Source organism: Aedes aegypti, chromosome 2 (assembly GCF_002204515.2).
Source record: "Aedes aegypti strain LVP_AGWG chromosome 2, AaegL5.0 Primary Assembly, whole genome shotgun sequence".
Classification (NCBI taxonomy): Eukaryota; Metazoa; Arthropoda; class Insecta; order Diptera; family Culicidae; genus Aedes; species Aedes aegypti.
The window spans coordinates 115813476-115840336 of NC_035108.1; the positions used below are offsets into that span (position 1 = coordinate 115813476).

Here is a 26861-nt window from a genome sequence, read left to right on the forward strand (position 1 = left end):
CAAAACCCCCCTCCCCCATTGATAAGATTTTTGGTATGAAAATAACAAATAAATTGTATGGCGCGTAAGAAATCTCAGGGTACTTCTGCAGGAACAATTATTCTAGGGTAACGTATATAACATGGACACGCATATAATTTGGACAGGCTAGTCGCTCTACGCTCATTTCCAATGACATGGTGAGGAATATATGTACGGGAAATCATGTATTGCATTATTAATACACTATGCTACTTATTAATGATGACCGTTTTCTTAACAATTACAAATTGGCTTCAAAATTCTAAATTGTTTCAACAAAATATTTGTGAAACCTACGAATGCAAGATGAAGTAAATTTCAAAAACATACATTAAATGCAACAATGGTATTCATAAAAAGTTTATGATAAAATATTTATATCTGATGCAATTACTCGATTGTGGTTTTCGCACATATCCTTAGCCTGTCCAAAATACATGAATTACCCTACCACATATGAAAGACGTTACACTTAGAACAAATTAGTTTCATATCCATCGCCAAGTTCACATCAACATCATCTGGTGAGCTTATTGCACAAAATACTGTTTTGTGCAACAAGACCTACAGAAGGCGTTATCGTAAAAAGTCTAACACTAGGTCTAACACGAATAAAAACGATAAGCGTGCCTCTAGTTGTGAGGTCTACAACATAGCGTATTTATGATCGTTTAATGAGTGATCGATGAAATGTCGTAAGTGTTACGTCTATTTGTCTGTGGCCCTACCATCACCCAACGTTTAGTAATAATGCAAACATTATGGGTGAATAGCTCTGAAGAAAATATGTTTGAATATGAAATGAAACTCGATGATGTGAACAAATTGATTCACGCGTAATAGAATTTGTCCAGTTGAAACCAGAACTAAAGTTCATGAGTCATATAAATAATTCTCAAAATTACAAACAACAAGAGCACCACAAATCTGCTGAATCACAAATGCGTGAATTCAGGGAACGTATGATTATCAGCTTGTAATCTAGAAACCATCATTATCGGCTCATCATGAAGGTAATCTAGTTTAAATAAGTTACACCCTACAAATTTCAATGCATGTCGCATACTGGTTATACAGGTAACAGTAGCACACGCATTTAGCGATCCATGCACCTTATGAATTTTCACTTCTTCTTTCCGTTGGCCATAGACCTGTTGCTTCAGCGTAGCGACAAACTGCACGTATATGCGCCGTGTTATCAATTTCGAAGACCGATCTTACTCTGTGAACAGTACGGCTCAACTTTAGATTTGTCAGCTAATGGTCAGATGATATTTCGAATTAATCATTCGTAAATGGATAAGCCTTGGATCAAATTTGTTGAACACATAGAGTTCAGTACAATAGACGATCAAGGATGATCGAGAGGCTGCAGTAGAATATTGTCTGTATCTCCGGTTATCGTTTTCTGATATTGCTGACGCTTTGTACGATCCTATTTGCACATGATTGCGAGATGACTCAAAACCTTCTCTATTCACGTAGCTGTAGCACTTGAGCCGATCGACCAATTGATCGTCAACAGCTACGTATATTATATCGATCATAACACGCGATAATGCGACACATATCTATCGATTTAGGTACCTGGTCGAGCTGTTAACATTTTCGCGCAAAGACGCCATCGCTGCTCGCGAACGCTGCGGGGTGCTAAATTTTCCTCCAAATATATAAAAAGCAATCCACAACGGGCGGCCGCAGTTCATTCGAATCGGAAGCTTGTGTTCCATCGGATCAGAAGCGATCGCAACTATCCTACCGTCATCCAGAAACGAAAGTGCGTTGCGTGTAGAGTGAACTGCAGACTGTGCTGGTAGCAACGATTAGATCCTTCGTTTGTGGATCTGTGAAAAGAACAGGGACCTCGGAAATGGCCAGGACGTCGTACGTGATACCAGTTGTGGTGCTGTGTGCATTCTTCCTTCAGTTACATGGAGTGCCACTGCCGGGAGGCGGTGAAGGTGGCAATGGTATCCATCCTTTGAATTCTCTATTCCGCCCAGAGGAAGGCGATTACTGGAGCGGAAGCAATGAAACGCTGGATAACAACAGCACCAATGGAACGCACAAGGACTTGTAAGTGTTGAGTATTTGAAATTATATATTTTAGATAATCGTAACTGATAGTGAAAGGTGTACAAAGCGTTTGCTGTGTAAATTCAGAGTAGTGCGATAACGACGTTTTTGGATGATACATATTCTTCTCGGGGCTTCTAGATTTTGAATACGATGAACTAAGATAATAAAAGAAGTTTATCAGTTTTATCACACGTGTGGAATATTTGCTTACAGTCAGTGTTAAGAAAAAATGGTTTCGTACGCATTATTTTAGAAATTGTTACATTTTCACACACAAAAAATCTTTTTCAATTCTTCAAATTGCAATGTAATGCGGATGATTTTTTGAAAAAAAAAAAACAAGTTTGGTGTACTTTTAGCAGACAGTCGCACTAGTGACTTTTTTCAGCCGTTGTGCTATAAATCATCGCAAAATATATTTTGACATGAAGGTCAGGAGCTGTTTATCTAAGTAACATTAACTTACAGCTAGATTTTGATCAAAAAATGATCAAAATAAATTGTTTTGATTAAAAATCAAGCTCCCTTGCACCTATAATAGACCTTCTTCTTCTTCTTGGCATGACGGCCTCACTAGGACAAAGCCTGCTTCTCAGCTTAGTGTTCTTAAGAGCACTTCCACATTTATTAGGCAGCATCCACAAATTACGTTACGCTCTAGGGAGAGGGGGGAGTAGGCTCAAGCGTTACGGCTTATACAAAAACATGAAATTTTTCATACAAACAGCGTTACGGAGAGGGGAGGGGGTCGAAAATTTTAGCGTTACGTAATAAATGGACGCTGCCTTACTGAGAGCTTTCTTTGCCAAAGTTGCCATTTTGCATTCGAATATCGTGTGGCAGGTACGATTATACTCTATGCTCAGGGAAGTCAAGGAAATTTCCTTTACGAAAAGATCGTGGACCGACTGGGAATCGAACCAGACACCTTCAGCATGACTTTGCTGAAGATAGTGTTTTAAGTTGTTGAATAATTCGTTTGTCTTGCACCACTTGTAGCATGTAACGTTATTTTTATCGTTACCACGAATTGCATAGAACATTTCATTTCAGTTAGACTAACAACTCTACCAGCAACGATAATTTTGTTTTTCATTATTCTTGCACCATTTTTCCACAAGTTAAAAAAAAAAACTTCTAATTTTGGAATTTATGTAGATATCGATTTATTGGTCCCTTAGGTTTGAAGATATTCGGATGTCTCTTGGGGACCGACATTCCCCATATCAAATTTGTTTAGTCAATTTAGTAAAGAAGTTTCTCTAAAAGAGTCATAAAAAATGGATTGAGTTGTGTCCAAGAAATTTGAAAATTACATGAAAAAAATGAAATTTTGATGTTTTTGGTGACCAACAAATAGTTGCCATCCATCCATAGTTCTATCAAAAATATCGTACTGATAAGTTGCCGTTTTATTAACTTAATTTAAGACCCAATTTAACCTTTCAGTGATATCCATATTCTATCACCATCAGTACACTGGTGGCGGAATAACCAGCATGATGTTGATGGTATACAGAATAATCTGAGTTGTATCGCAGTCGGCTAGTCGAAATCGACAAATTTTAAGCCTTGATAGTGATAGCGAGCAACTCTGCTCATAAGAGAAAAAAAAACACGTTTTCAATTTACTTAACCTAACTAAACCTATACATATAACGCATTAATCGTATCAATAGAAGATAGTAACGATTTTGCCTGAATTTATTAATAATTTTATTTGACATTTGTTCCAATGTTTCAACATTGGATATTCTATGTAACTCATTGGTACTATACCAGGGCGGAAGCTTCAGAATAATTTTCAAAATTTTATTTTATTAGCTAGTCCTAGTCGATATTGGTACAACATACAACATGGCTGGACTGAAAATTTGTTTGAATATTAAAAGCTTGTTCTTAAGACAAAGTTTTGATTTTGTATTAATAGAGGGATAGAGACATTTTACGTATTTGTTACATTTGGCTTAAATGCCCTCAATGTGATTTTTGAAATTTAAATCCTTATCTAGCATTAGCCCTAGATACTTAACTTCATCTGATTTATTGGAACCCCTCTCAGCGTGACAACATGTCTACTTGAAGGTTTCAAATAAAGAGCTTTTGGTTTATGTAGGAATATTATTAGTTGAGTTTTGGAAGCATTAAGAGAAATCTTCCATTTTTGCAAGTATGAAGAAAAAATATCCAAACTTTTTTCCAATCGACTACAGAGGACACGCAGGCTTCGTCCTTTGGCGGAGAGGCCTGTGTCATCCGCAAACAAGGATTTTTGACTTCCCTGAGGTAACTCAGGTAAGTCAGATGTGAAAATATTGTATAATATTGGTCCCAAAATGCTGCCTTGAGGAACACCAACTCTTACAGGAAGTCTTTCAGATCTGGAGTTCTGATAATTAACCTGAAGTGTACGATTTGACAGATGGCTTTGAATTATTCTAACAATGTATGTTGGAAAATTAAAGTTCTTTAATTTTACAATCAAACCTTCATGTCAAACACTGTCGAATGCTTTTTCTATGTCTAGAAGAGCAAGACCAGTAGAATAGCCTTCAGATTTGTTGCAACGGATCAAATTTGTTACACGTAAAAGTTGATGAGTGGTCGAATGTCCATGGCGGAATCCGAACTGTTCATCGGCAAAAATAGAATTTTCGTTGATGTGGACCATCATTCTGTTCAAAATGACCTTTTCAAAAATTTACTGATGGAGGAAAGCAAACTGATTGGACGATAGCTAGAAGCTTCTGCAGGATTTTTGTCTGGTTTTGAAATAGGAACAACCTTAGCATTTTTCCATTTGTCAGTAAAATATGCTAATTGAAAACATTTGTTAAATATATCAACTAAAAATGATAAGCTACTTTCTGGAAGTTTTTTGATGAGGATGTAGAAAATTCCATCATCGCCAAAAGCTTTCATATTTTTGATTTTTTTAATAATAGTTCTCACTTCTTCCAAATCAGTCTCCCAGGAATTTTCGAAAACGTTCTCTTGATTGAGAATATTTTCGAAGTCCTGAGTAACTTGATGTTCAATTGGACTAGTAGGGGGAGATCCCCCAGTACCGGACACTTAAGCCACTAAATTCATAATTCGAAAAATATTGATTTTATGGGCTCGTGTTACCCATCTATGATAAATATTATCATTTTTATAGTGTACAAAAATAAATTTGAAAATATAAATATGAATTTTGATATTGCATTTTGATGATGAGTTTTAGTACCAAATTGATCGATCTCGAAAGGTGGCACCCAATACCGGACAAGATCTAGAAATGCCTCGAATTCTGTAAATTTGAACATCATCGAATGTGTACACTATAGGAATAGTTTATAATTACCAATTCAATGCATTTGCAACATTTACAAGAATAATTTGACTTTTTCTTAGTTTGCAAGATGCCTATCAAAAACCCCTTTCATATATGATGAAAAATAGCACATTTTACGATGTTCTTCTGAATGTTCATTATTTTATTGCATATTTAAACCATGATCGACGGAACCCATGAAAAATGAAAGTATTCTGAGACACTGATGCAATAATTACAAAGACATCATACAACAAATCAAGCTGTCCGAAACTGAGGGACAGGAGGTGCTTAACCAAAATTGTAATTTGTCCATATTTGGTTCAATTAAGGTACAAAATACATTCATACTATCAAATTAGGATTATGTTCGATCATGCTTGCGGGATCCAAAGTATTTTTTCATATTCAAAATATTTACTAAATAGGCTCAAAATTAAGTGGATACGTCAATTTTTTAAAGATTTTCAAACTTTTCTACTTTTTTAAAAAGGCATGCATATTTCAAGGATGTGTTATTCTACGCAATCATTAGTCTACATAATAGCTTTCTTTTCTATTAATACACCATCTTGATTGGACCATGATTTCTCAATGTTTCGGCTTTGTCCGGTATTGGGTGCTGTCCGGCACTGGGGGATCTCCCCCTAAGTCCTAAATTAAAATTGTGCGCGCTTTCAAACTGCATAGCAAGTTTGTGAGCTTTTTTGCAATTAGTTAGTAAAAATTTGTTTTCCTCTTTCAATGCCGGTATTGGCTTCTGAGGTTTTTTTTTCAAAATTTTATATAATTTCCAAAAGGGCTTAGAGCCTGGGTCCAATTGAGATTTTTTTTTCAAAATTTTTGTTTCTTAATTGTGAAAAACGTTTTTTGATTTCTTTCTGCAAATCGTGCCATATAATTTTCATAGCAGGATTGCGAGTGCGTTGAAATTGCCTTCTCCTCACGTTTTTAAGACGGATCAAGAGTTCAAGATCATCGTCTATAATCACGGATTTGAATTCTACTTCACATTTTGAAATTGCAATGCCCCTGGCTTTAACAATGGAATTTGTTAACGTTCCAAGAGCATTGTCGATATAAAGTTTTGTTTGTAAAGAAATGTTAACATCAAGATTGGAGTCAATATATGTTTCATATATATTCCAGTCGGCTCGAAAATAATTGGAAGTGGCGCTGATAGGATTGAGAATCGCTTCATGGGATATTTGAAATGTAACAGGGACATGATCAGAATCAAAATCAGCATGAGTAATCAGTTGGCTACAAAGATGACTAGAGTCGGTTAAGACCAAATCAATCGTAGATGGATTTCTAGAAGAGGAAAAACACGTAGGGCTATCAGGGTATTGAATTAAGACATATCCTGAAGAGCATTCATCAAATAAAGTTCTGCCTTTGGAATTACTTTGAGAATTATTCCATGACCGATGTTTGGCATTAAGGTCACCAATGACAAAAAAATGACTTATTGCGAGTCAATTTTCGCAAGTCAGTTTGGAGCAACTTAACTTGCTGTCCAGAGCATTGAAAAGGCAAATAGGCAGCTATGAAAGTATATTTACCAAGCTGTGTTTCAACAGAAACATCTTGAGTTTCAAAAACTTTAGTTTCAAATGACGAAAACAGTTGATGTTTTATACGCCTATGAATGATGATTGCAACTCCCCCACATGCCCCATCAAGTCGATCATTAGGATAAACAAAAAAGTTAGGATCTTTTTTAAGCTTGGATCCAGGATTTAAATATGGTCCAGTAATAACTACTATATGCACGTTATTAGCTGTGAGAATATTAAACAGCTAGTCCTCTTTACCATTCAAGGAACGAGCATCCCAATTTAAAATATTTAAATTATTATTTATTGGGTCCATTAGAAAAAAGTAATCCAATAACAATTTGATTAGTAAATTTTATACCAATTTGGACTTCAGTTATAGTGGTGGCTTTGAACATTGTATCAATCATTAGATTCAATTGTTCAGTTAGAAAATTAAAACCAGAGGCAGACATATCACTTGAAGAGGGTACATTATCTGATGATTTTCCGTTAGAATTTTCGGTAGACGAAGAGGCGGAGTAGAAGTTTCCTGTGGCGGCAGGGTTTTTTTTCCATTTGATTTGAAACAATTAGAATGGGTACTCATAGTATGAATAGGGGAGGAGTTCAAATTACCTGCTACGATATCAGCAAAGGATTTTCCCTGGGTAGATACATTCGAAATTGAAAGATTCGAACGGCTACCCGACGGATTAAAATTAGTTTGTGAATGAGCATGTTTATGATCTTCCAGATGGGTATGATTCTTGATCAAGCGATCGTTAACTGAAAAATGAGCATTGTTCGATACTCTACCAAGCAAATTCCGGAAAACATCCGTTATCGTAACGGATATTACTGTTCATCAGCTGGCACGAGCCTCGACGACTCGCATAGGTGAAGGGCAAGCCCAAAAATTGGAATTATGTTTGTCCCCGCAATTGGCGTACCGTAAAGTGCCGTAATTCAGCGCAGTTAAGAAATAAAACGATTCAAATGGTTCACTAAAAAAAAGTATTGCATCAATAAAAAAGCTTTATGAGTGGATCGCTAGCAAATCCATTTTAGATTGTGGGAAAAATATAAACTAGACTGTATTCATAAGTTAAAATTAAGATTTTTTTTTTAAATTGTTCACTTGTAGAAATTGCCTAATTCCGCGCACTTTTGAAACGCTTTTCCATATTCCGCGCGGAAGAACGCCTTATTCCGCGCACTCGCGAAGCAATCAAATTAACATTGAGCAATTCTCGCTGAAACCAGGCCGCCATCGGCACCCATCGTTAGAATTCCAATTTTATGTCACTGATCGCTAGTTTTCGATAAAACTTAAGGGTGGTCCTTTCTGTTTTCTCAAATTGGTGGACCCCTCGTACGCCAGCCAGCTGAACAGTTTGCGAAAAAGCCCATTTTTTGATAAATCTTGGGTATTTCTTCACGGGATATGTCTCATATTTCGCTTGGAACACATAGCAAACTTAGTGGAATCGTATAGAGAAAGGATATAGCTTTCATTTGAACTTGAAAAAATTTTGACGGCTATTTTGAATTTGGCCGCCATCTTGAATTTTGTTAGAAAAATCGTTTTTTTCGCCATTAGCGCACCGCTAGTTTTGAATTCTGAGATCGCCATCAGAAAGCTGAGGAAAAATTGCGTAAGATAGGCTACAGAAACTAGGTGAGCAATGGTATTTACCCTATCAAATGAACGATTTTCTAAATCATGTTATACGATTTTGACGTATATGGCGAGTGCAATCAATAAAAAATGTTTTTTTGTACAAGAAGAAAAAAGTTTTCTACCTTTGGTGTTTTATTAGAGTCGAGTGAAGAATAAGAATATTATTTTGAGTGAAAAAATCTGGTGGCCATCTTGGATTTCGACGCCATCTTGATTTTAGGTAGAAGCATGAATTTTTCACCTTGATAGCAATCAGCATGTTGAATTTAGAGGCTATCAACAGAAAAAGGTTACGTATACTCTTCTTCTAATTATTCTTAATTTTTCTGACGTTACGTCCCTACTGGAACCGAGCCTGATACTCAGCCTGATATTGGTCATAAATCCAGGTTATTAAATAGGAATTTTCTTTTATAATGTAATTTCTGACAAAAGAATAATTCTTTGTCATATCTTTGAATTCAGTAATAATGAATAAATAAATTCAATAAATTAAAACCGCCAAAAGACATTGATTGTATTAAACAAACATTTTTTTACCATATGCATTGTTGTTCATTAAATGAAGTTTATAGATTGCGCATCGGGACATTAGTAAGTCTTGTGGTAATATCTGTAGTTTTAACGTAAACATTGACAAAAGTGCATTAATATAGAATGGAAATCTTAATTTTTTAAGCAAAAAAACATCCTTGATTTTTTTTTAGTACCTCCCTACATGCATGTGAAAAATGGCGAGATTGAAAGATAAGAAGCAGGTTTTGTTCTAATGTGGGCGTAATACCGAAACGCAGGTGTATTATTTCGAGGTTGGAAAATCTGGCAGCCATCTTGGATTTCGACGCCTTTTAGCAGTTGAATGATTTTTTACCATCTCAGTGCTCATCATGTTGAATTATGAGGCCTCCGATAAAAAAAAATCAGATTCTATTTTTTTATCTTATTTCAGCTGTTCAACTGATGTTTCATTTCTATCAATGGTTTTAGACCAAATAAATGAAAGAAATAATCCTATTTTTCAACTCGAAGATATGCAGAAGAATCATTCAGATAGCAAATAAGCGTTAAAAAATCATATTTGATAATTTGTTTTCAAAGCTAGTTAAGCTGAGGGGCTGGCTCTGTTCCAGTAGGGACGTAACGTCAGGAAAAAGAAGAACAAGAAGAAGAATAAGTGTAACGGTAGCATTAAAATTCAACATGTTGAGTGCTATCATACTACTGTTTAAAACCAAGATGGCGTCAAAATCCAAGATGGCCGCCAGATTTTTTTCACTCAAAATAATACTCCTATGCTTCATCTGTCTCAAATAATACACCAACGATTGAAAACTTGTTTCTTTGTTGTACAAAAAATGATGTTTGTATTGATTGCACTCGCCATATACGTCAAAATAGTAGAACATGATTTAGAAAATCGTTCATATCATAGGGTAAATACCATTGCTCACCTAGTTTCTGTAGCCTATCTTACGCAATTTTTCCTCAGCTTTCTGATGGCGATCTCAGAATTCAAAACTAGCGGTGCGCTAATGGTGAAAAAACGATTTTTCTAACAAAATTCAAGATGGCGGCCATATTCAAAATGGCCGTCAAACCTTTTTCGAGTTTAAATGAAAGCTATATCCTTTCTCTATACGATGCCACTTAGTTTGCTATGTGTTCCAAGCGAAATATGATACATATCCCGTGAAGAAATACTCAAGATTTAACAAAAAATGGGCTTTTTCGCAAACTGTTCAGCTAGCTGGCGTAAGAAGGGTCCACCAATTTGAGAAAACAGAAAGGACCACCCTTAAGTTTTATCGAAAACTAGCGATCAGTGACATAAAATTGGAATTCTAACGATGGGTGCCGATGGCGGCCTGGTTTCAGCGAGAATTGCTCATTAATTTCAATGTAAGGCAGAATTCATTCATTACGTAACGCTGAAATAGAAAATTTACAACCCCCTCCACCCTCCATAATACATTTTGTATGAAAAAAAGTAAATTTTTGTATGAGCCGTTTAGTTTTATTTCTTATATTTTTATGACTATCACATGAAACAAAGATAAACATTTGTTATGGTCTTTTCAATAACGTGGCATTGATACTTGTGAATTTCGTATAGGGGAATGAGGGGCAGTTTGGAGACCTTAAGGAAATTCGATAGAAGTGCAGAAAATATTATAGAATTATCAGTTCTTTGTACTATTTCCAACAATTTTTAGATCCGCGCGATTTCCGTTGTCCTATAAAGTTCACGAATGAATGAATGATTTTTCAAAATTTGAGCACCCTATTTTAGATTGTGAAAGATTATGAATCATGTAATTTAATTATTTTGTTCACTCAACTGGAAAGTAATTAGTGTTTAAAAACACTTTGCAAAAAGATTAAATTTTAAAGAACATTGTAACAATCAATCATCAACATTCTACCATCAGTGCACCAGTTTCCGCTTATGTTGCAGTAGCCCGCTCACACTGAAAAATGATAAGTTTACACAACGTAAATTTGAAAACTTTAGCCGCTATACAATTGAAATCGACAAATAGAATCATACTGTGGACATTTTTTTGTGTATTTACTCAAATTTCCTTACTTTTTGAACTCGTGAGCGGACTACTGGAACATGAGCGGATACTGGTAAATACGTTGATGGTATTTCGAGTATAATTTATTCATTTTTCTATTACTTTGGAGTTGCATTTTACTCCAGTTGAAATTTTAAAAATTTATGCAGTTTTCAAGAGGTGCTCATTCCAATCCATTGGCGAAACCGCCCCGACTACCCCTGTAGGTATTTGTATTCTGCATTGTTCATACAACACAAGAACCAGTTCGCATTATTGCTTGGAATCGATATGTCTTAAAAAATCAATTAATTGTATCCGCTAATGCCACGGGTACCTGAAACTTAAATCTGTTAAGCAAACTAGAAACCTCAGAAGATCCATAAAGTTTATCCATAAATTACGTCTCACAAAATATGGCCATTTGCAATCTCTCTTCCCCGTATATCATACTTTTTGTTATTTGTGGTTCACAATGTTAAGTAAATTTTGTGTGCACAGATGTGTAGATTCTCTCCTCTTGTGGTATATTGTTCAGACAACAATTTTAAAATTTGTATGGGCTTTGGTCTTTGAATAAACTTTTCCTCTCACCATGAATGACCACGTGGTTTCTGGACGGTCGCTTTTAGTTTCCCTGTAAGTGAGCTTTCCCGAGATTCTGCTTGCCCGTGAAACGTGTTTATGCATGAAGACACTTTTCATTGAAATAGTTAGATGTGAAGACAAATATAGCATGTTTAACTTGTTTATTGTTCAGCGAAGAACAGTGCGCGGAATTGGGGCATTATGAAAAAAAACGTGACCTAATTCCACGCATTACTTTTTGGGATGAGACTCAATAATTATGCTAATATTTGATAAGATTTCATAGAAGCATCATGAAACATATCTGTAACAAGTAGTTTCATAGAAAATTGCATAAAAAATAAAACATTTTCAATAAAAAAATCGCTTTTGTTTTTGTCCTACAGTCTTAGCACGGACGCTAAGGAAATTAGAAAAATGGCGTCAACTTCGACGGGCCTCCACTGATTATTTTTTTACGCCGCGAAAAAATGCCTTATTTGCTTTTATTGATGATTCGAACTGATTCTAAATAGTAGTAGCATCAAATGGCATTGAACGTTGTTGCAATATTGATGTGTATTTCCATATATAAATCGTTTTGTATGAAATGCGCGGAATTAGGCAATGCGCTGAATTAGGGCACTTTATGAACTTATCGGTATTTTCTTTCACTGGACAGACGTCCTTTAACCAAAAGGCCATACTGGCGACATCAACTCTCGACTACCTGAAGCACACTTTGCATCAGGTCGAAAAGGGTGCTTATGCACATACCAATTAACAATGCTAGATAGCAAACCCGTATTCATTGAGCTGCCTCAATAGCCTATCAGCTACGAGATTCTACAAAAGTGGTGATAAGACTTCCCCTTGGGGGCATCCGCAAACACTGAATTTTGTGTAAGGTACCGCGGGGCAAGTGGGTAAATGGTGTAAGTGAAAATAATTGGAATATTTTACTGAATATGTGAATTAATGTTTTAAACTCATAGGTAAGTCTTTGAGGCCATTGAGAACATTACGATAGGCAAGAGATTTCTGAGATTTTTCGGCCATTATTGCATAATAGAGCGAAATATTGTTAACCTGTCAACTATAACTTCGTAACAAGTTGACGGCGTGCAATCTTATTTTAATATTTTCTGTAGAAAAAAGATGCGGAAAATTATTTTCTGTACCACTTCTAAGTTGTCCCCTCTGACAGTTTTAAACTGCAATAAAAAAAATTTTAGAAATAATTTGACATAGACCTAAAAATAACTAAATTGAAACACTGTCAATTTTCTTATCACATGGGGCAAGTGAAAAGTTTCTCATTAGAGATTGAATTTGTGTTTTCTCTATAGGTAGCTATAAGTATAAAAGGTTTGCAATTATCATAGAACAACAGAACGTGCTGATAATTCAAGAAACACTATACTCAAAGCGTTAAATGCTATTATCATGGTCAAATCATGGAACTTCTCTAAAAAAAGGTTGCCAAATAATACGACATTAATATGTTTACTTCGGAAAGCCAATTAAAAGGAAGATGTTGATTGAAAAGTTCCACTATAAGAGAACGCACGGAAATCTCGTGGAATGTCTATGTAAAGCTAGTTCAAAACATAAAAAATGGGGTATAGGTGTATCCATAAAAAGTTTCTAAATACTTTATTGAAGGATTTCGTTTGATTTCTCTTGAAGAGTTATCCGGCGTCATATCCGATTTTCTTAAAAACAAATAATGAGCGGTGGAAATTCTAGAGATCAGAAATGCAATTGCTGTCCCATGATGTAAGAACTAACATTGTAAATGTTGCAATTATAATGTTATCGAATCATTTCAACAAACATAACTGAACAGAAGAAAATTCAAGTAACAAGAATAAATTTTTCTTTGTTTACATATTACTAATGTTATTGTTCATTGGGACGCCTTAACAAATGTTAAAGGTAATGGAAATTGTGAATGTAACTGTTAGTTTTTGAATTTATTGGTCAAAACGATAAACTTTTCACTTGCCCCACCTGTGGGGCAAGTGAAAAGTAAGGAGAGGTTTTTCAAAAAAAAAAAATTCTGTACTTTTATTTTTAATTTTACATAAAAATCAATTTCAGTATACTGCTTATATTTGGCGAGAGTCAAGCCAAAAAATATACACGACCTTATTTGTTTTAATTTAGGGTCTCTAGAATTTGAAGAATCCCAACTATGCGAAATCCATTACCCACTTGCCCCACGGTACCTTAAAAGAATCATTGGTTAGCATTTGGATTCACATGAAGAGGCATGTTCGCCAAATAAACATAACGGATGTGATGATCGATAATGCGTTCCAGACACTTCAGAAGAAAAGAGGTTAGATGGAATTACATGAAACTCTTCGCTTCTTCATATGACGCACGTCCTCCTTTCGGGATAAACTTAGCAGTAATATCACGGCAGGATCTAAGAATATATCCGGTAGCAAAACTGCTTATAAGTGGCTTTTTCAAAACATGTTTGATAAACTCAAATCCCTTCTGGAGCAGAACAGGATAAATCCCATCTGCTCCAGGAAATTTGAAAGGAGCAAAGCAAGTGCCTATTTAATCGATTCAGTGCAAGGATTTTGTTCAGCCGACAGACTTCACTAAAACTGGAAACATTTGTACAAAGGTTTTTTTCAGCCGGATTGTTCAACAAAACGAAGAAGGCTCTTGTAAGTCTTGCGAGCCGTTTTAAACGACTCTGATCCAGCTGAACGGCGTCTGTTCCAATTCCTTTTACATTATTTCCTGAGTTTTGTCAGATCGGAATTCCACCATGGGTCCCTCTTGTAGTCTTAACAGACCGCAGAGCATATGCTTCTTCAAAATCTTCCATTTACACAATATTTTCCACCAAAAATGTCAAAATAAGATTACACACCATCAACTAGTCAAATAATTGAAAAATCTAATAAATTTCTTGTCTGTTGTAATGTTCTGAATGATCTCAAAGATTTACGCAAAAGTTTGAAATTTAAATTCATATATTCACCTAAATAAACAAACTAACCTAAATAAATAAACTTACCCCACCTACCCCGCGGTACCTTATATAATTATTTTTTAAATAGATTTAGAATGAAATTTTCATATTTAACAGGTAATTAATAACCAATTCCAACTCCCAACAGGTACGTCATCAAAGCCGTAGTCTACGAAATTGGCATTCTGGTCGACGCACCCGACAACGACACGGAGGGCATCGGAGAGGATCCCATCACGTGAGTGTGCAAGTCATATTAATTCCTTACAGCATCGCTAAATGGGTGCATGTGTGTGATCGTTTCCAGTGAGCAGCAAGTGGATCTAACCTTCTTCAGTCACGACGCCAACAAAACCCACATCAATCTGGGTGACATCCCCGTACCGGTGGCAACCAGTGTGAACGGCCAGGTGCTGACCGGTATCGCACCGGTTCACCTCGGAGCCGTGTCCGATTTGCACGAACTGGTGCAAACACTTCCCATCTCGGGGACCATCGTCAACATCACCCAAACGAACAGTTCGTATGTGACGCTCACCCAGAAGGACATCGAGGAAATCGAATCAGGTTCGGCCGAAGCCGTTGATGTACCAGAGCTCACCAAGCTGCCCATTCCTGCGTCCGGTCATCCGCTGATACCGAATGCACTGGATAATGTTGTGACGAATTTGGCAGCGAGCGGAAAGAACTAGGTGGATCATTCTAGTGAAGCGAGCAAATCGAACGAAATGACAAAAGTCGCACGTTGTGACGTCTGTTTGTAGAGTAAATTATGATAAGTATGTGATATGATGATGTGGGACGGCGTAAATATATGTGAACATCAGCGGATGTGTTTTGCTACGAAGTGGTTAGGATGTAGCCTATTTTTGCCGATGACATGGCCATGGTTTGCAAAAGGCACTTGGAGGGAGCCCACTCGAGTGTGAATTGAGTCGATTAGCAGCTACCGTATTATTTCCGTGAACTGAGTTTTCTTTCGAAAGAAGTTGCACTTAAAACAAACTACTTCCTGCTTATTATCAGCTTTTTATTTAGACTATAAAGAATTTCTTTCTTCAGTTTCCGGCTTACTTTAAACATTCTTTAGCTTGCCCGATAGATGGCATTCTGTTATTACCGTTTTTCGTTTTCCACTTTCTCTTCTCTGCCAGATGAGGTTAGTGTACTGCCAATAAATTCTGTGAATCTTAACGCAATTTCCGTCTTCCTTGTTTCTTCTCTTCAATGTACCATTTAATACAATAAGATATCTCTATACGAAAAAAAATCGCTCAACTTAAGGAGTATACTCACTATGCTCTTACAGGTTCTTGTTTCTCTGAACTACACTTGCGTTCTATCTTAGGTGGTAGGATTAATTGTGTTGCTATGCCTTAAAAACAAATAAGTTATTCAAGTTTTCAAAAATATACAAAACACAAGACATGATTCCGCCCTTCCTTTGTATCACGCCATGGCGATTTCTTCCAGTCTAGGCGGAACACCACGGCAGACACCCGCAGTGAGGGCAGGAACCATCCTTGCCACTCCTACTACTCGATCAAACCCAAATCGCTAATGTTACGTGCCTTACGTGTCCTAATATTTATAAATATTTTTGCTGATTTTTTTTGTATTATAACCCTTTTCTTTCGTTAATCCATTCACAAAACCACTTGCTTTTTTGTTTCAGTGTGCTAAATTTGCGATTATGTACTAGCGTTGTGTTAGGTATAAGGTGTGACCGATTCATTTAACTTTTTTTTGCATCTTTTCCAATAATGTATATGATACAGTTTGAGAATTTCAGTTTACTATATGCATAGGGTTGTGGATAGTTTTTTTGTGTTCTGATTCTGTCTATAATGCATGGGTTCCAGAGTGAACCGGGAGAATTCGGTAAAATCCCCGTTTTAGTTGGACGCACACCGCTTGCAGTGGCGACCAACAGCGGTAGGAACTTGTTTTTGTGTTGTTCGTAAATCGACGTATTTGCAAGCGAAAATTCAAACACAAATAGGATGCGCAGAAGACACTCCGTCACAGAAGTGGTGGTGGAATGGGAATGGAGTAGATGGATGATGGATGGATAATCGTTGAACGAACGAGGGACACGATGCAGTGAATAAGAGGAAATGAAAGTTTAAGCTTAGTGCTTTATTATTTTCAGTTTGTCTTAACATTGTAGACTTGTTTTTGTCCTTTCGTGTTAACATCCGATTATAGAAGAAAAGTGGTAATTGGTATTAATGAAAAAACTGCCCCTAGCGATACGGTACTATCGGAAGCGATGTTCAATCTGAAATTAGAAAGAAAAGGAGGGATTATTTATATTGAATGATTTCTATTAGTCGTTGGCTGCCGAACCGAAACCTATAATTTTTCTATGTAGTGTAGTGGAGTAGAGCTGTCATATAAGCTCGTTTGGCATGTTTATTTTACATCACTAGGCATTAACGTGATTATAAAACGAAGACAAACTTCGAATTTTCAAGTTCACAGATCCAGAGAACCTGACAACCGTCGCATTGAAAATTTCAGCTCAGATCACTGTTTGGCTCTCTAGACTAGCGCTCTTGAAAATTCGAGGTTCTGCTTCGTTTCATAATAATCTTAATTATAGTTTTTTTTTCAAATAGGCAGTTGTTCATGGTATACTTAATTTATACCTAACATGGTGCAAAACCACTTGGGCACTTCTTTGATTCAATTTGTTATGTTTTTTTTTTTGACAAGTTTCCCTTCTACCAGGACCAATACTCAGACGGACTAGGCAATGGCGCCCACATGAACACTGCTTTTTTATTAGTATTGTGACGAGGATTATCATAAAAGGCCGAATCACATAAGGCCGAATTACAGAAGGCCGAATCACAAAAGGCCGATTCACAAAAGGCCGAATCACAAAAGGCCGAATCACAGTAGGCCGAGTTAAAGTTACAAACCTAAAGAATAAAGCTTGGATATAAAAAGAACAAGTCCATGCTTTGTTAAATGCAGTCATGTCAGTAAACAGCGCAAAATTTACATGCGGCGAGGCCGCATTGAGGATAAAGGAACTGAGGCGGCAGAAGGCCTCCGAAGTCTCTGATATCCGAAGAGTGTGTATAGCATCTATTCGGTGTCATGCAAACAGCAAATCCAGGCGTTTGCCCGGTATAATGCAAACAGAGGATGGTTTTCAATTTTTAGGTCCGACGAGCGACAGCGAGTTCGGACAGCAAGCGTTTGCCCGGGATAATGCCAACATAGTCTTTTACGAAACAAGCAGGAGAATAATTGCTGAGATAGGGTATAACAAGTGTTTGAGTGATCATGAGAATACTAAGTTTACTAAGAATACTTTTCATCGTACATTGCCCGTTCGATTCTGACTCGGCTTCAATTTGGCGATACGGAAATCCATGTACACGAAAAAAATGAATCATTATCAGTCACAAATCTTGTCAATCTCAATGTTTCTGTGGGCCTTCTTAAGGCTTAACATATTCAAAATAGGTAAATTTAATTACTGTTGCGGTGATAAAAGATATAATAAAAACAACCGTTAAATTTTGGAACGGTTCAATTTAGGCAACATGATTTTTTTTGGCATGTTGCCAAAATCGAACAGGCACTGTATAACCTTCCAGTTTTCGCGAGGTTTTGTACAAAATACAACAGCTCCAATTATAGATATTTTTTTTTGGGTGTGTAAGCTAAGAATAGACCAGCTGACACACCCAAAAAACACTAACCATATTTTAGCTGGACAAACTGTTATTCAGCTAGTAATGTTACTTGTACATCTTGTCCCGCCTTACCCTACTGTAAAAATGCTCATAATATTGTAGAAAAATGTGCTGAATGTTTGTGGCTCTCACTAAAATTTGTTTTAAAATTTCGGCCTTCCGTGATTCGACTTTTTGTGATTCGTCCTTTTGTGATTCGGCCTTATGTGATTCAGCCTTATGTGATTCGGCCTTCTGTGATTCGGCTTTTTGTATGTTTCGGCCTTTTGTGTTTTCGGCCTTCTGTGATTCGGCCTTATGTGATTCGGCCTTTTGTGGTAGACCCATATTTACCACATGATGAACCATCCCCAACGGATGACTTCAAACGAGTTGTCGTACACTGCGTAACAAAAGGCCTTCCGCTGATTGTGGGCAGTGATGCCAATACTCATCACATCACAGGGCTGGTAGCAAGAATTGGTACCGAAAAAAGTTATTTTAGTGACCAAATTTGAGAAATAAGTGACTAAAAAGTGACTTTCTATTCTCGAAAAAGTGACAAAAAGTGACTTGAAAAGCAAGCCGTAATCAATTTTATTTCAATTCTAGTATACTGTTTTACGATCAATATCAATAATGATAGGGAATATTCCATGTGATCTTCTGCAGGTAGTAGGTCTAGTTGAGTACCATATTTAGACATTTTTATTGTGCTTCCAAATTTACAAGATATCGCCTAGAATTTTTTCAAACAGGGTAGTTTACATCTACGTAAATAATCCGTTTTTAGTAGATTTTCAATATTTTTAAAGTTTTGTGTCTTTAATATTACCAAAGTATTTTATAATGTAAGTTTTAATAAGAATTTGTAACATTTGTAAAATTAAAATTTTTGTCATTTCACATTTCCATTTAAACTCCAGCTCTTCTACCTAATAAGGTCAATATTTTTATGCATTAACTGCGTCCTTTAAACGCCGACTAAGGAAGAAATTTTCCATCAGTAAGTTTAATGGAAGGTATTCACATTCTAAGACTTCCTCGTGAAATTACGACAAGTAACTTTTCGTTTTGCCGTAAAGTTCTCAATACTCCGAAGATCTCTTCAGGAGTTTGTTTTGTGATTTTTACGAACTTTTTATGTAATTTTTCTTAGAGTCCTTCGTGTACTCTATCTGTTTTTCTTTTAAAGAAAAGCCACGCACAAAAAAAATGAAACTTAAAAAAAATTCAAATTTTTTGTGAAAAAATTTGAAAAATCCACGAGGAATTTCTAAAACAAATCTTAGTGTAATTTCTGATGAAACTTGTGTGAGTTATAATGATGAATACCTACAAGGATCACTGGATCTTTCGAATTCATGATGAATATATTTCTTGATAAATTGCTATGATAATAAAAGCATATTAATCCATCAATGGTCGGAGCAATAACTGTAATAATTGCTGTAGTATTAACTAGTGTGGAACCTTGAATGAAATTTTAAAGTATCTATGCAGGTCTGGAAACTGTATTTGAAAAAATATCAGTGAAGTGTTTGAGCCGCAGTAATAATATTTTGAAGAAATGCTGGAGAAATTTCTAGAGGAATCCCAGATGCAATTCATCGAGCAATTCTTGGAAAAGATTTCATCCAATAATACCTTAAGTAAGTTTTGAGAAATTCCGGAGAGTAATTAATAATTACTAATTATGGGTGAATTTTTGAGTGAATCCTTATAAAAATGCCTGGATTTAATTGAAAAAGACGTAGGAATTATTGTAGGGTTTCTTATAAAAATGACGATTTTTTTTTTCGAAAACTATTTAATAAACCTTTGGGGGAAAACTTCTGTAGGACACGTGGGAAGAATCCTAGAAGTAGCGATTGAAGAAATCTGTGACAGAATCAGTGATCTTTAGGAAATACTGAGATTTTTTCTTCAGAGTTATCTCTGTGAAAATTACTGGAGGTAGTAGCGTAGGAATGCTCTAAAAATTTTAGTATAAAATTGAGAAAAAATTCCTCTGAACTTCTATTGAAAAATTCTGGAATCATTCCTGGTGGATAACTTGAAAGTATTCCAGAAAGAAACTCTCGATAAATAGTTACGTAATAGTCTCTGAAGGTTTCTCCGGAGCCTCTAGAATGGTGCACCAGAATTCATTGCAAGCAGATTAACCATCTATTTCCAACGACTTTAATCGAAAGTTGCTTTATGAAAAAGCGTTTTTATAAAAAGTAATTCAAAAAACAATATTTCAAAGGGTCTATTTTTTTCAAAATCAGTTTAAAATTTGTTGGTTGTTTTACAATAGTAAACTGATTGCTTACCAATAGTTTTACTATTCAAAAAGCAAATTGACTTTTAGATTAATCTGATAAATATAGAAAATAGAAATATAAGCGGTAGAACGCTAGTGGCGGTGTTATCTCAAAATAGAAAATATTTTATTATTACTTACTGTTGAGGTTTTTGTCTGCTTGTTTAGTGCCATGTTGTAGATAATGTTTTATTTTGGTCAAAAAAATTGATTTGACACTTATAGACCCGGTACTCAAGCTGTCAGAGCGTGGCAAACTAGATGTTGGTCACACGAACAGTCGCGACATTAGCCTTCTACGGCTAATGCTTCTACTATATAGAATCATAACTTAACTCTCCCTTACTCGATATTTCGTATTTCGATATCGAGTTAGAGAACCACAGTTGTTTTTCGTGGCTACTGCGATGGTCCCTCGGATCGCATTTGCACTGGTTTTGTGTTCCATAATTCGATACCTCTCTTACTCGAAGGCCCCTTCAATATCGAGGTATGGAGAGTTGACTGTAGAAATTAATGCATAGTATTCCTCTGGTTCGGTTTGCCTCAAGTTCGTCAAAAATAATTGAGCTCTGGAGCTACCATGGGAAAGAGAGGGTTATGGCAAAAAAGTGACTTTAGATACCATATTGATTATAATGTCTTTTAGGCTGTGAACCGTTTAACCAGTTCGTTTAACTATTAGTTAAAATTTGACATTTTGATAGTTAGTTGATATTTTGATATTGATTCCCCTCAAATGGTTAAGGCGAAGTAGTCAGTCATTGAAATTTGTACACGTCGTTGATGATTGCGGCTTATTCGTCTCACGATTTCGAATTAAAGAAAATCAGTTGGTTTTGCACTGACACAGCTGAAAAAGTATCAGCATACTTTATGCATGTTAGAGCGTACAGTGATACATTTTCAAATCAATATAAGCTATCAAGACTGAGTTTTATCACTTTGAAATGCAAGCTGAAAAGTCATCATTGTTGCCAAAACGAATGACGGGCTACTTAGCCTTAAATTGAACGTCGCGGTCGACCCATTTGAGCTTTGACAGTCGAGTAGTTATTTCAGAACAAAGTTGACGGATGGTTAGTTATTCTCAAATTCACGGGAGCAGAAAATAACTTTCGAACTGTCATGTTTAACCATGTTCCAGAGCAGGGTTATTTATAACCGGAGGGGAAATAACTGTCGAGCTATCAAATTTTAACTAAAAGTTAAACGAACTGGTGAAACGGTTCACAGCCTTAGAGACCTTAACTAAAAATAAACACTTTTTCGAGATATGCATTGAACAACTGGGAATCGTATTTGCCTTTCCCATTTTAGCAATCCTAAGTCCTACTTCCTTATTTAAACAAGTTATTCGGAATATTGAAAATAACTTAAAGTGCATTGACTGAATACCTCAAGTTGTAACAGCGGCGCAGCCGAAATTTTTTTTATTGAAGAAATGTTGTGTTACAAAAAGGACATATTCTGCCATAATAATTACTGGTTCGAGGTTTTTTTTCCTGCGTATATCCGAGATCCTCTGATAATTCCAGGTGTTTTCCAGGTTGATAAAAATTTCCTGCTAATTCCAGGTATTCCAGAATTTTTCAGGTAGTAGACACCCTGCTAACTTAAAACTTAGCCTAAATTAAGAAGGCCGATTCAAAATTTTCTCCCGAAAAAAAAGCTCAAAATAGTTGAAAAAAGTGACTTTTTGACGAAAAAAGTGACTTTAGTTGAATTGGCTTCAAAAAAGAGACTTTAAAGTGACTGGCCTCAAAAAAGTGACCAAGTCACTAAAAAGTGACTCGCTACCAGCCTTGACATCATCTGGGGCAGCTCAGATATCAATTTGAGAGGCTCCAGTCTGATGGAATACTTAAGTAGTACAGACCTTGGATTACTTAACATAGGCAATCGCCCAACCTTCATGGTTTCTAATAGAGAAGAAGTGTTAGACATAACGCTTTGCTCGAATAGAATCAGTCACGAGTTGACGAATTGGCATGTATCAGATGAGGAATCATTATCTGATCATCGCTACATCTTCTTTGAACATTTAAATGTAACTGCGCAGACTTTGCGTTTTAGGAATCCCCAGTCAACAAACTGGGAACTCTATATTGAATTGGTTGCGACCAAATTTCATGGATATTCTCCGTCCATTGAAAATCCAAGTGATCTGGATGATGCCGTTGATACTACAATATCCTACATTATGGAAGCTTTTGAAGAAGCATGCCCTCTACGGTCTGTAAAGACTACAAGAGGGACCCCATGGTGGAACTCCGATCTGACTAGACTCAGGAAACAATGTAGAAGGAGTTGGAACAGACGCCGTTCAGCTGGATCAGAGTCGTTCAAGTAGGCTCGCAAGGCTTACAAGAAGGCTCTTCGTTCTGCTGAATGATCCGGCTGAAAAAACCTTTGTACAAATGTTTCCAGTTTGAGTGAAGTCAGTCGACTGAACAAAATCCTTGCAAAATCTAAGGATTTCCCAGTGAACGAAATTCGCTTACCAAATGGTGACTTTACTTCTTCCGATGAAGAAGTTTCAGAATGTTTATTCAATACACACTTCCCTGGATGTGTGGACATAGCATCTACGGATGAACCAAATGTCTTTTCATGTAGTTACGAGTCTCTGGCCTCGGCTCGCAGTATCGTAACTACTGAATTGATTCAATGGGCACTTAATAGTTGTGCTCCTTTCAAATCTCCAGGAGCGGATGGGATTTATCTTGTTCTGCTCCAAAAGGCATTTGAGTTTATCAAACATGTTTTGAAAAAGCTACTTGAAAGCAGTTTTTCTACCGGGTACATTCCCAGATCCTGGCGTGATATTACTGTAAAGTTTATCCCGAAAGGAGGACGTGCGTCGTATGAAGAAGCGAAGAGTTTAAAACCAATCAGTCTGACCTCTTTTCTTCTGAAATGTCTGGAACGCATTATCGATCATCACATCCGTGATGTTTATTTGACAAACATGCCTCTTCATGTGAATCAACATGCTTACCAATCTGGAAAGTCCACTGTGACTCTTTTACACAAAGTTGTATACGATATCGAGAAAGCATTCGCTCAGAAGCAATCTTGCTTGGGTGTTTTCTTGGATATTGAAGGTGCCTTTGATAACGTGTCTTTCGATGCCATATTGGAAGCCGCACGAAACCATGGGCTACCTACAATGATTACCAATTGGATTCATCAAATGCTCAAAAACCGACATCTCTTCTCGACATTGCGTCAAGCAGCGATTCGAAAATTGAGTGTTTGCGGATGCCCCCAAGTGGGAGTCTTGTCACCACTTTTGTGGAATCTCGTAGCAGATACGCTATTGAGGCAACTCAATAATTGCGGTTTTCCAACTTATGGATTTGCCGACGACTATCTAGCTCTGATAGTTGGTATGTGCATGAGCACCCTATTCGACCTGATGCAAAGTGCTCTTCAGGTAGTCGAGAGTTGGTGTCGCCAATATGGCCTTTCGGTTAACCGGAATAAAACATCTATTGTTCTTTTTACGGAAAGACGAAACCGCGATGGAATTCGACCTTTACGTCTTTTTGGCACTGAGATTAATGTGACTGATCAAGTAAAGTATGTCGGAGTCATTTTAGATTCCAAACTTTCATGGACACCTCACATTGATTTCAGAGTCAAAAAAGCTTGCATGGCCTTTGGTCAATGCCGGCGAACCTTTGGTAAAACTTGGGGCCTCAAACCCAAATATATCAAATGGATTTACACAACAGTTGTTCGACTAATATTGGTATATGGATGTCTTGTGTGGTGGCAAAAGGGCGAAGTGAGAACAATCCAATCAAAATTGGGCCATCTCCAAAGGATGTGCTTGAGCAGCGCTTGAGGCCATTTTCGACGCCACTACACATATATCTTAAACAAGAAGCACTTTCTTGCTCTTACCGTTTATGGGTACTGGATCTACTGGAGAAAAATCCAGTGAATCGTAGATCTACACACACTTCGTTGTTTCCACTTTTGGTGAATTGGGACAAAATTGTCCTTGCTCCAAGTGATTTCACAATTGCTTGTCACTTTCCTTACAGGACATTCACCACACAATTCCCTTCACGGGAAGAGTGGACGTCTGGCTATTTGGAAAGAAGTATATCAAACACTGATGGCTCCCTTCTTGAAGGTAGAGCTGGTGCAGGAGTATATTCTCGTGAGATAAGGCTGAATCAGTTTTACTCACTTGGTAGAAACTGCACCGTTTTTCAGGCGGAAATATTTGCCCTTATGTGTGGAGTGCAATCAGCACTTCAACAGCGCGTAATGGGTAAAGTCATATACTTCTGTTCAGATAGTCAGGCTGGTATAAAAGCTCTTGCTTCGGCCAACTCAAGGTCGAAGCTTGTTATCGCATGTCGAACTCAAATTGAGGAACTGAATTCAGTCAACTCTGTAAACCTTGTATGGGTAGGGTGCCGGTGCCATTAGTGGACTACCTAAGCTATAAAAAATCATAACAAAATAACGAAAAGCCCTAACAGAGATCTTTTGGTGTCAACAGAAAGATTTCAACCTCTACTATATGGGAAAAATATAAAAAGAGTGATAAAACTATTTTTTTTAACATAAAATCGCGTGAGCCACTATTGGTACACGTGTTCCAGTAGTTGCGCTAGTGCTCCAGTAGTAGACGTTCGGGAATGATACAAGGAATTTTAAACAAAATGGTAAATTTTTACATAGATTTAACATTTTTCCCTCGGAACAGCAACTAATATCTTTCGAATGAACCATAAAGATCATCTCTTGGACTTTTCTTCATTTTTATACATCCATTTTGAAAAACTGCTTTCATCCGTTGATCCACTACTGGAACACGACGGCTATTATTGGTGCAAGGGAGCCAATTTTTTACGTAAACTTAATTATTTATATGACTTTTTGATAAGATAAAAAGCTGAAATTTGGCAAATAGACTAAACTAGATGCGATCTATCCACCAAAAATAGCACATGTCGTTTTTATCGAAAAATGTACGTTTTATTCCATAGTCCAATCTACTGGTACATTACAATCATTGGTACCGGCACCCTACCTGGCCATTCTTCCATCGCTGGAAATGAATTGGCTGATGAGCTAGCTCGCGATGGAGCATCGCATGACTTCATTGGTCCTAAGCCGGCTATTCCAATTTCGAAGTGCTGGGTGAAGCTTCAGATAAACTCTTGGGCGGCAACTCAGCACAAGCAATATTGGAATAGTTTGGAGTCATGTCGTCAAACAAAATTGTACATCACTGAACCATCTCCAAGGGTGGCGAAGTATTTAACAAATCTGTCAAAGCAGAATTGCAGTCTCTTGGTCAGAGCGTTGACAGGCCACTGCCGACTCAACTATCACATGGCAAATATTCAGCGTGCTGACTCATTTGTGTGTGATAGTTGTGACTCCGATTATGGAACTTCGTATCACCTACCTAATATGTAACTGTCCACTTTTTTCGCAAATGCGATTCCGATTACTTGGTAAACACTTATTAAGTGAAACTGAATTCAGAAGCCTGAATCTTCAGGACATTCTGTTATTCTTAACCCGCTGTGGTAATGAGCTATAGGCTCTCTTTACGCTCATGCGTTTTGCAGTGCCCTTTTTAGCGCGCTGTTCGAACCCATTGTGGTAGATCCTATAACATTTCCCCGAATACCATTACCCCGAAAACCATCACCCCGAAAGTCAAAACCCCGAATGGTCAAGTACCCCGAAAACCAATACCCCGAAATCCATTACCCCGAATAGTCCGTTACCCCGAATACCGTTTCCCCGAATGGACCATAATCCCGAATTTTCTTGGCACGAAAAATTCAAAATGAAGATCCGACAAATGAAACCCATATACCTATTTTAAAGAATTTTGATTTTCATTTGAATTCATGTTCTTGTTATCAAAGATTTATTCTTCTTTTAATCAACAGCCATTCTTCATGGGCCAAGTGAGAACCAAAATCTCACTCACAGGCGTGTAATTGATTTTGTGAGAATGGTTCTGTTCACAGCAATAAATCATTTTTCGAACTGATGATAATGCTGACATGTTAATATTAGAGACCTCTCCCACCCTCTTTCAAAAGCGTCATATTAT

At 36.8% G+C, this 26861-nt stretch overlaps 2 protein-coding genes across 8 annotated transcripts in view; one reads left to right on the forward strand and one right to left on the reverse strand.

Moving 5' to 3' along the window:
• The first annotated feature begins 1687 nt into the window (after positions 1-1687).
• On the forward strand, positions 1688-15608 carry LOC5563841. The gene is made up of 3 exons (XM_001648107.2): positions 1688-2097; positions 14910-14999; positions 15069-15608. The coding sequence occupies exons 1-3, from the start codon at positions 1892-1894 to the stop codon at positions 15451-15453; spliced, it is 681 nt and encodes a 226-aa protein (XP_001648157.1). The 5' UTR covers positions 1688-1891; the 3' UTR covers positions 15454-15608.
• Positions 15609-15770: 162 nt separating this feature from the next.
• Positions 15771-26861, reverse strand: part of LOC5563839 (MOG interacting and ectopic P-granules protein 1) — a 54574-nt gene continuing 43483 nt past the window's right edge. For 5 of the 7 annotated variants that reach the window (XM_021842070.1, XM_021842075.1, XM_021842074.1 and 2 more), the window contains one exon: positions 15771-17042. In XM_021842070.1, coding sequence (XP_021697762.1) covers positions 17038-17042 — 5 coding nt within the window. In that variant the 3' untranslated portion in view covers positions 15771-17037. The remainder of the gene's footprint in view (positions 17043-26861) is intronic. The other 2 variants (XM_021842072.1, XM_021842073.1) reach the window with 2 other exon arrangements.

Excerpts from the sequence above, each read along its gene's own strand:
- LOC5563841 (XM_001648107.2), top strand. The coding sequence starts at position 1,892 with ATGGCCAGGACGTCGTACGTGATACCAGTTGTGGTGCTGTGTGCATTC. Across the intron at positions 2,098-14,909 it reads AATGGAACGCACAAGGACTT|GTACGTCATCAAAGCCGTAG; the intron begins GTAAGTGTTGAG and ends AACTCCCAACAG. Across the intron at positions 15,000-15,068 it reads ATCGGAGAGGATCCCATCAC|TGAGCAGCAAGTGGATCTAA; the intron begins GTGAGTGTGCAA and ends GATCGTTTCCAG.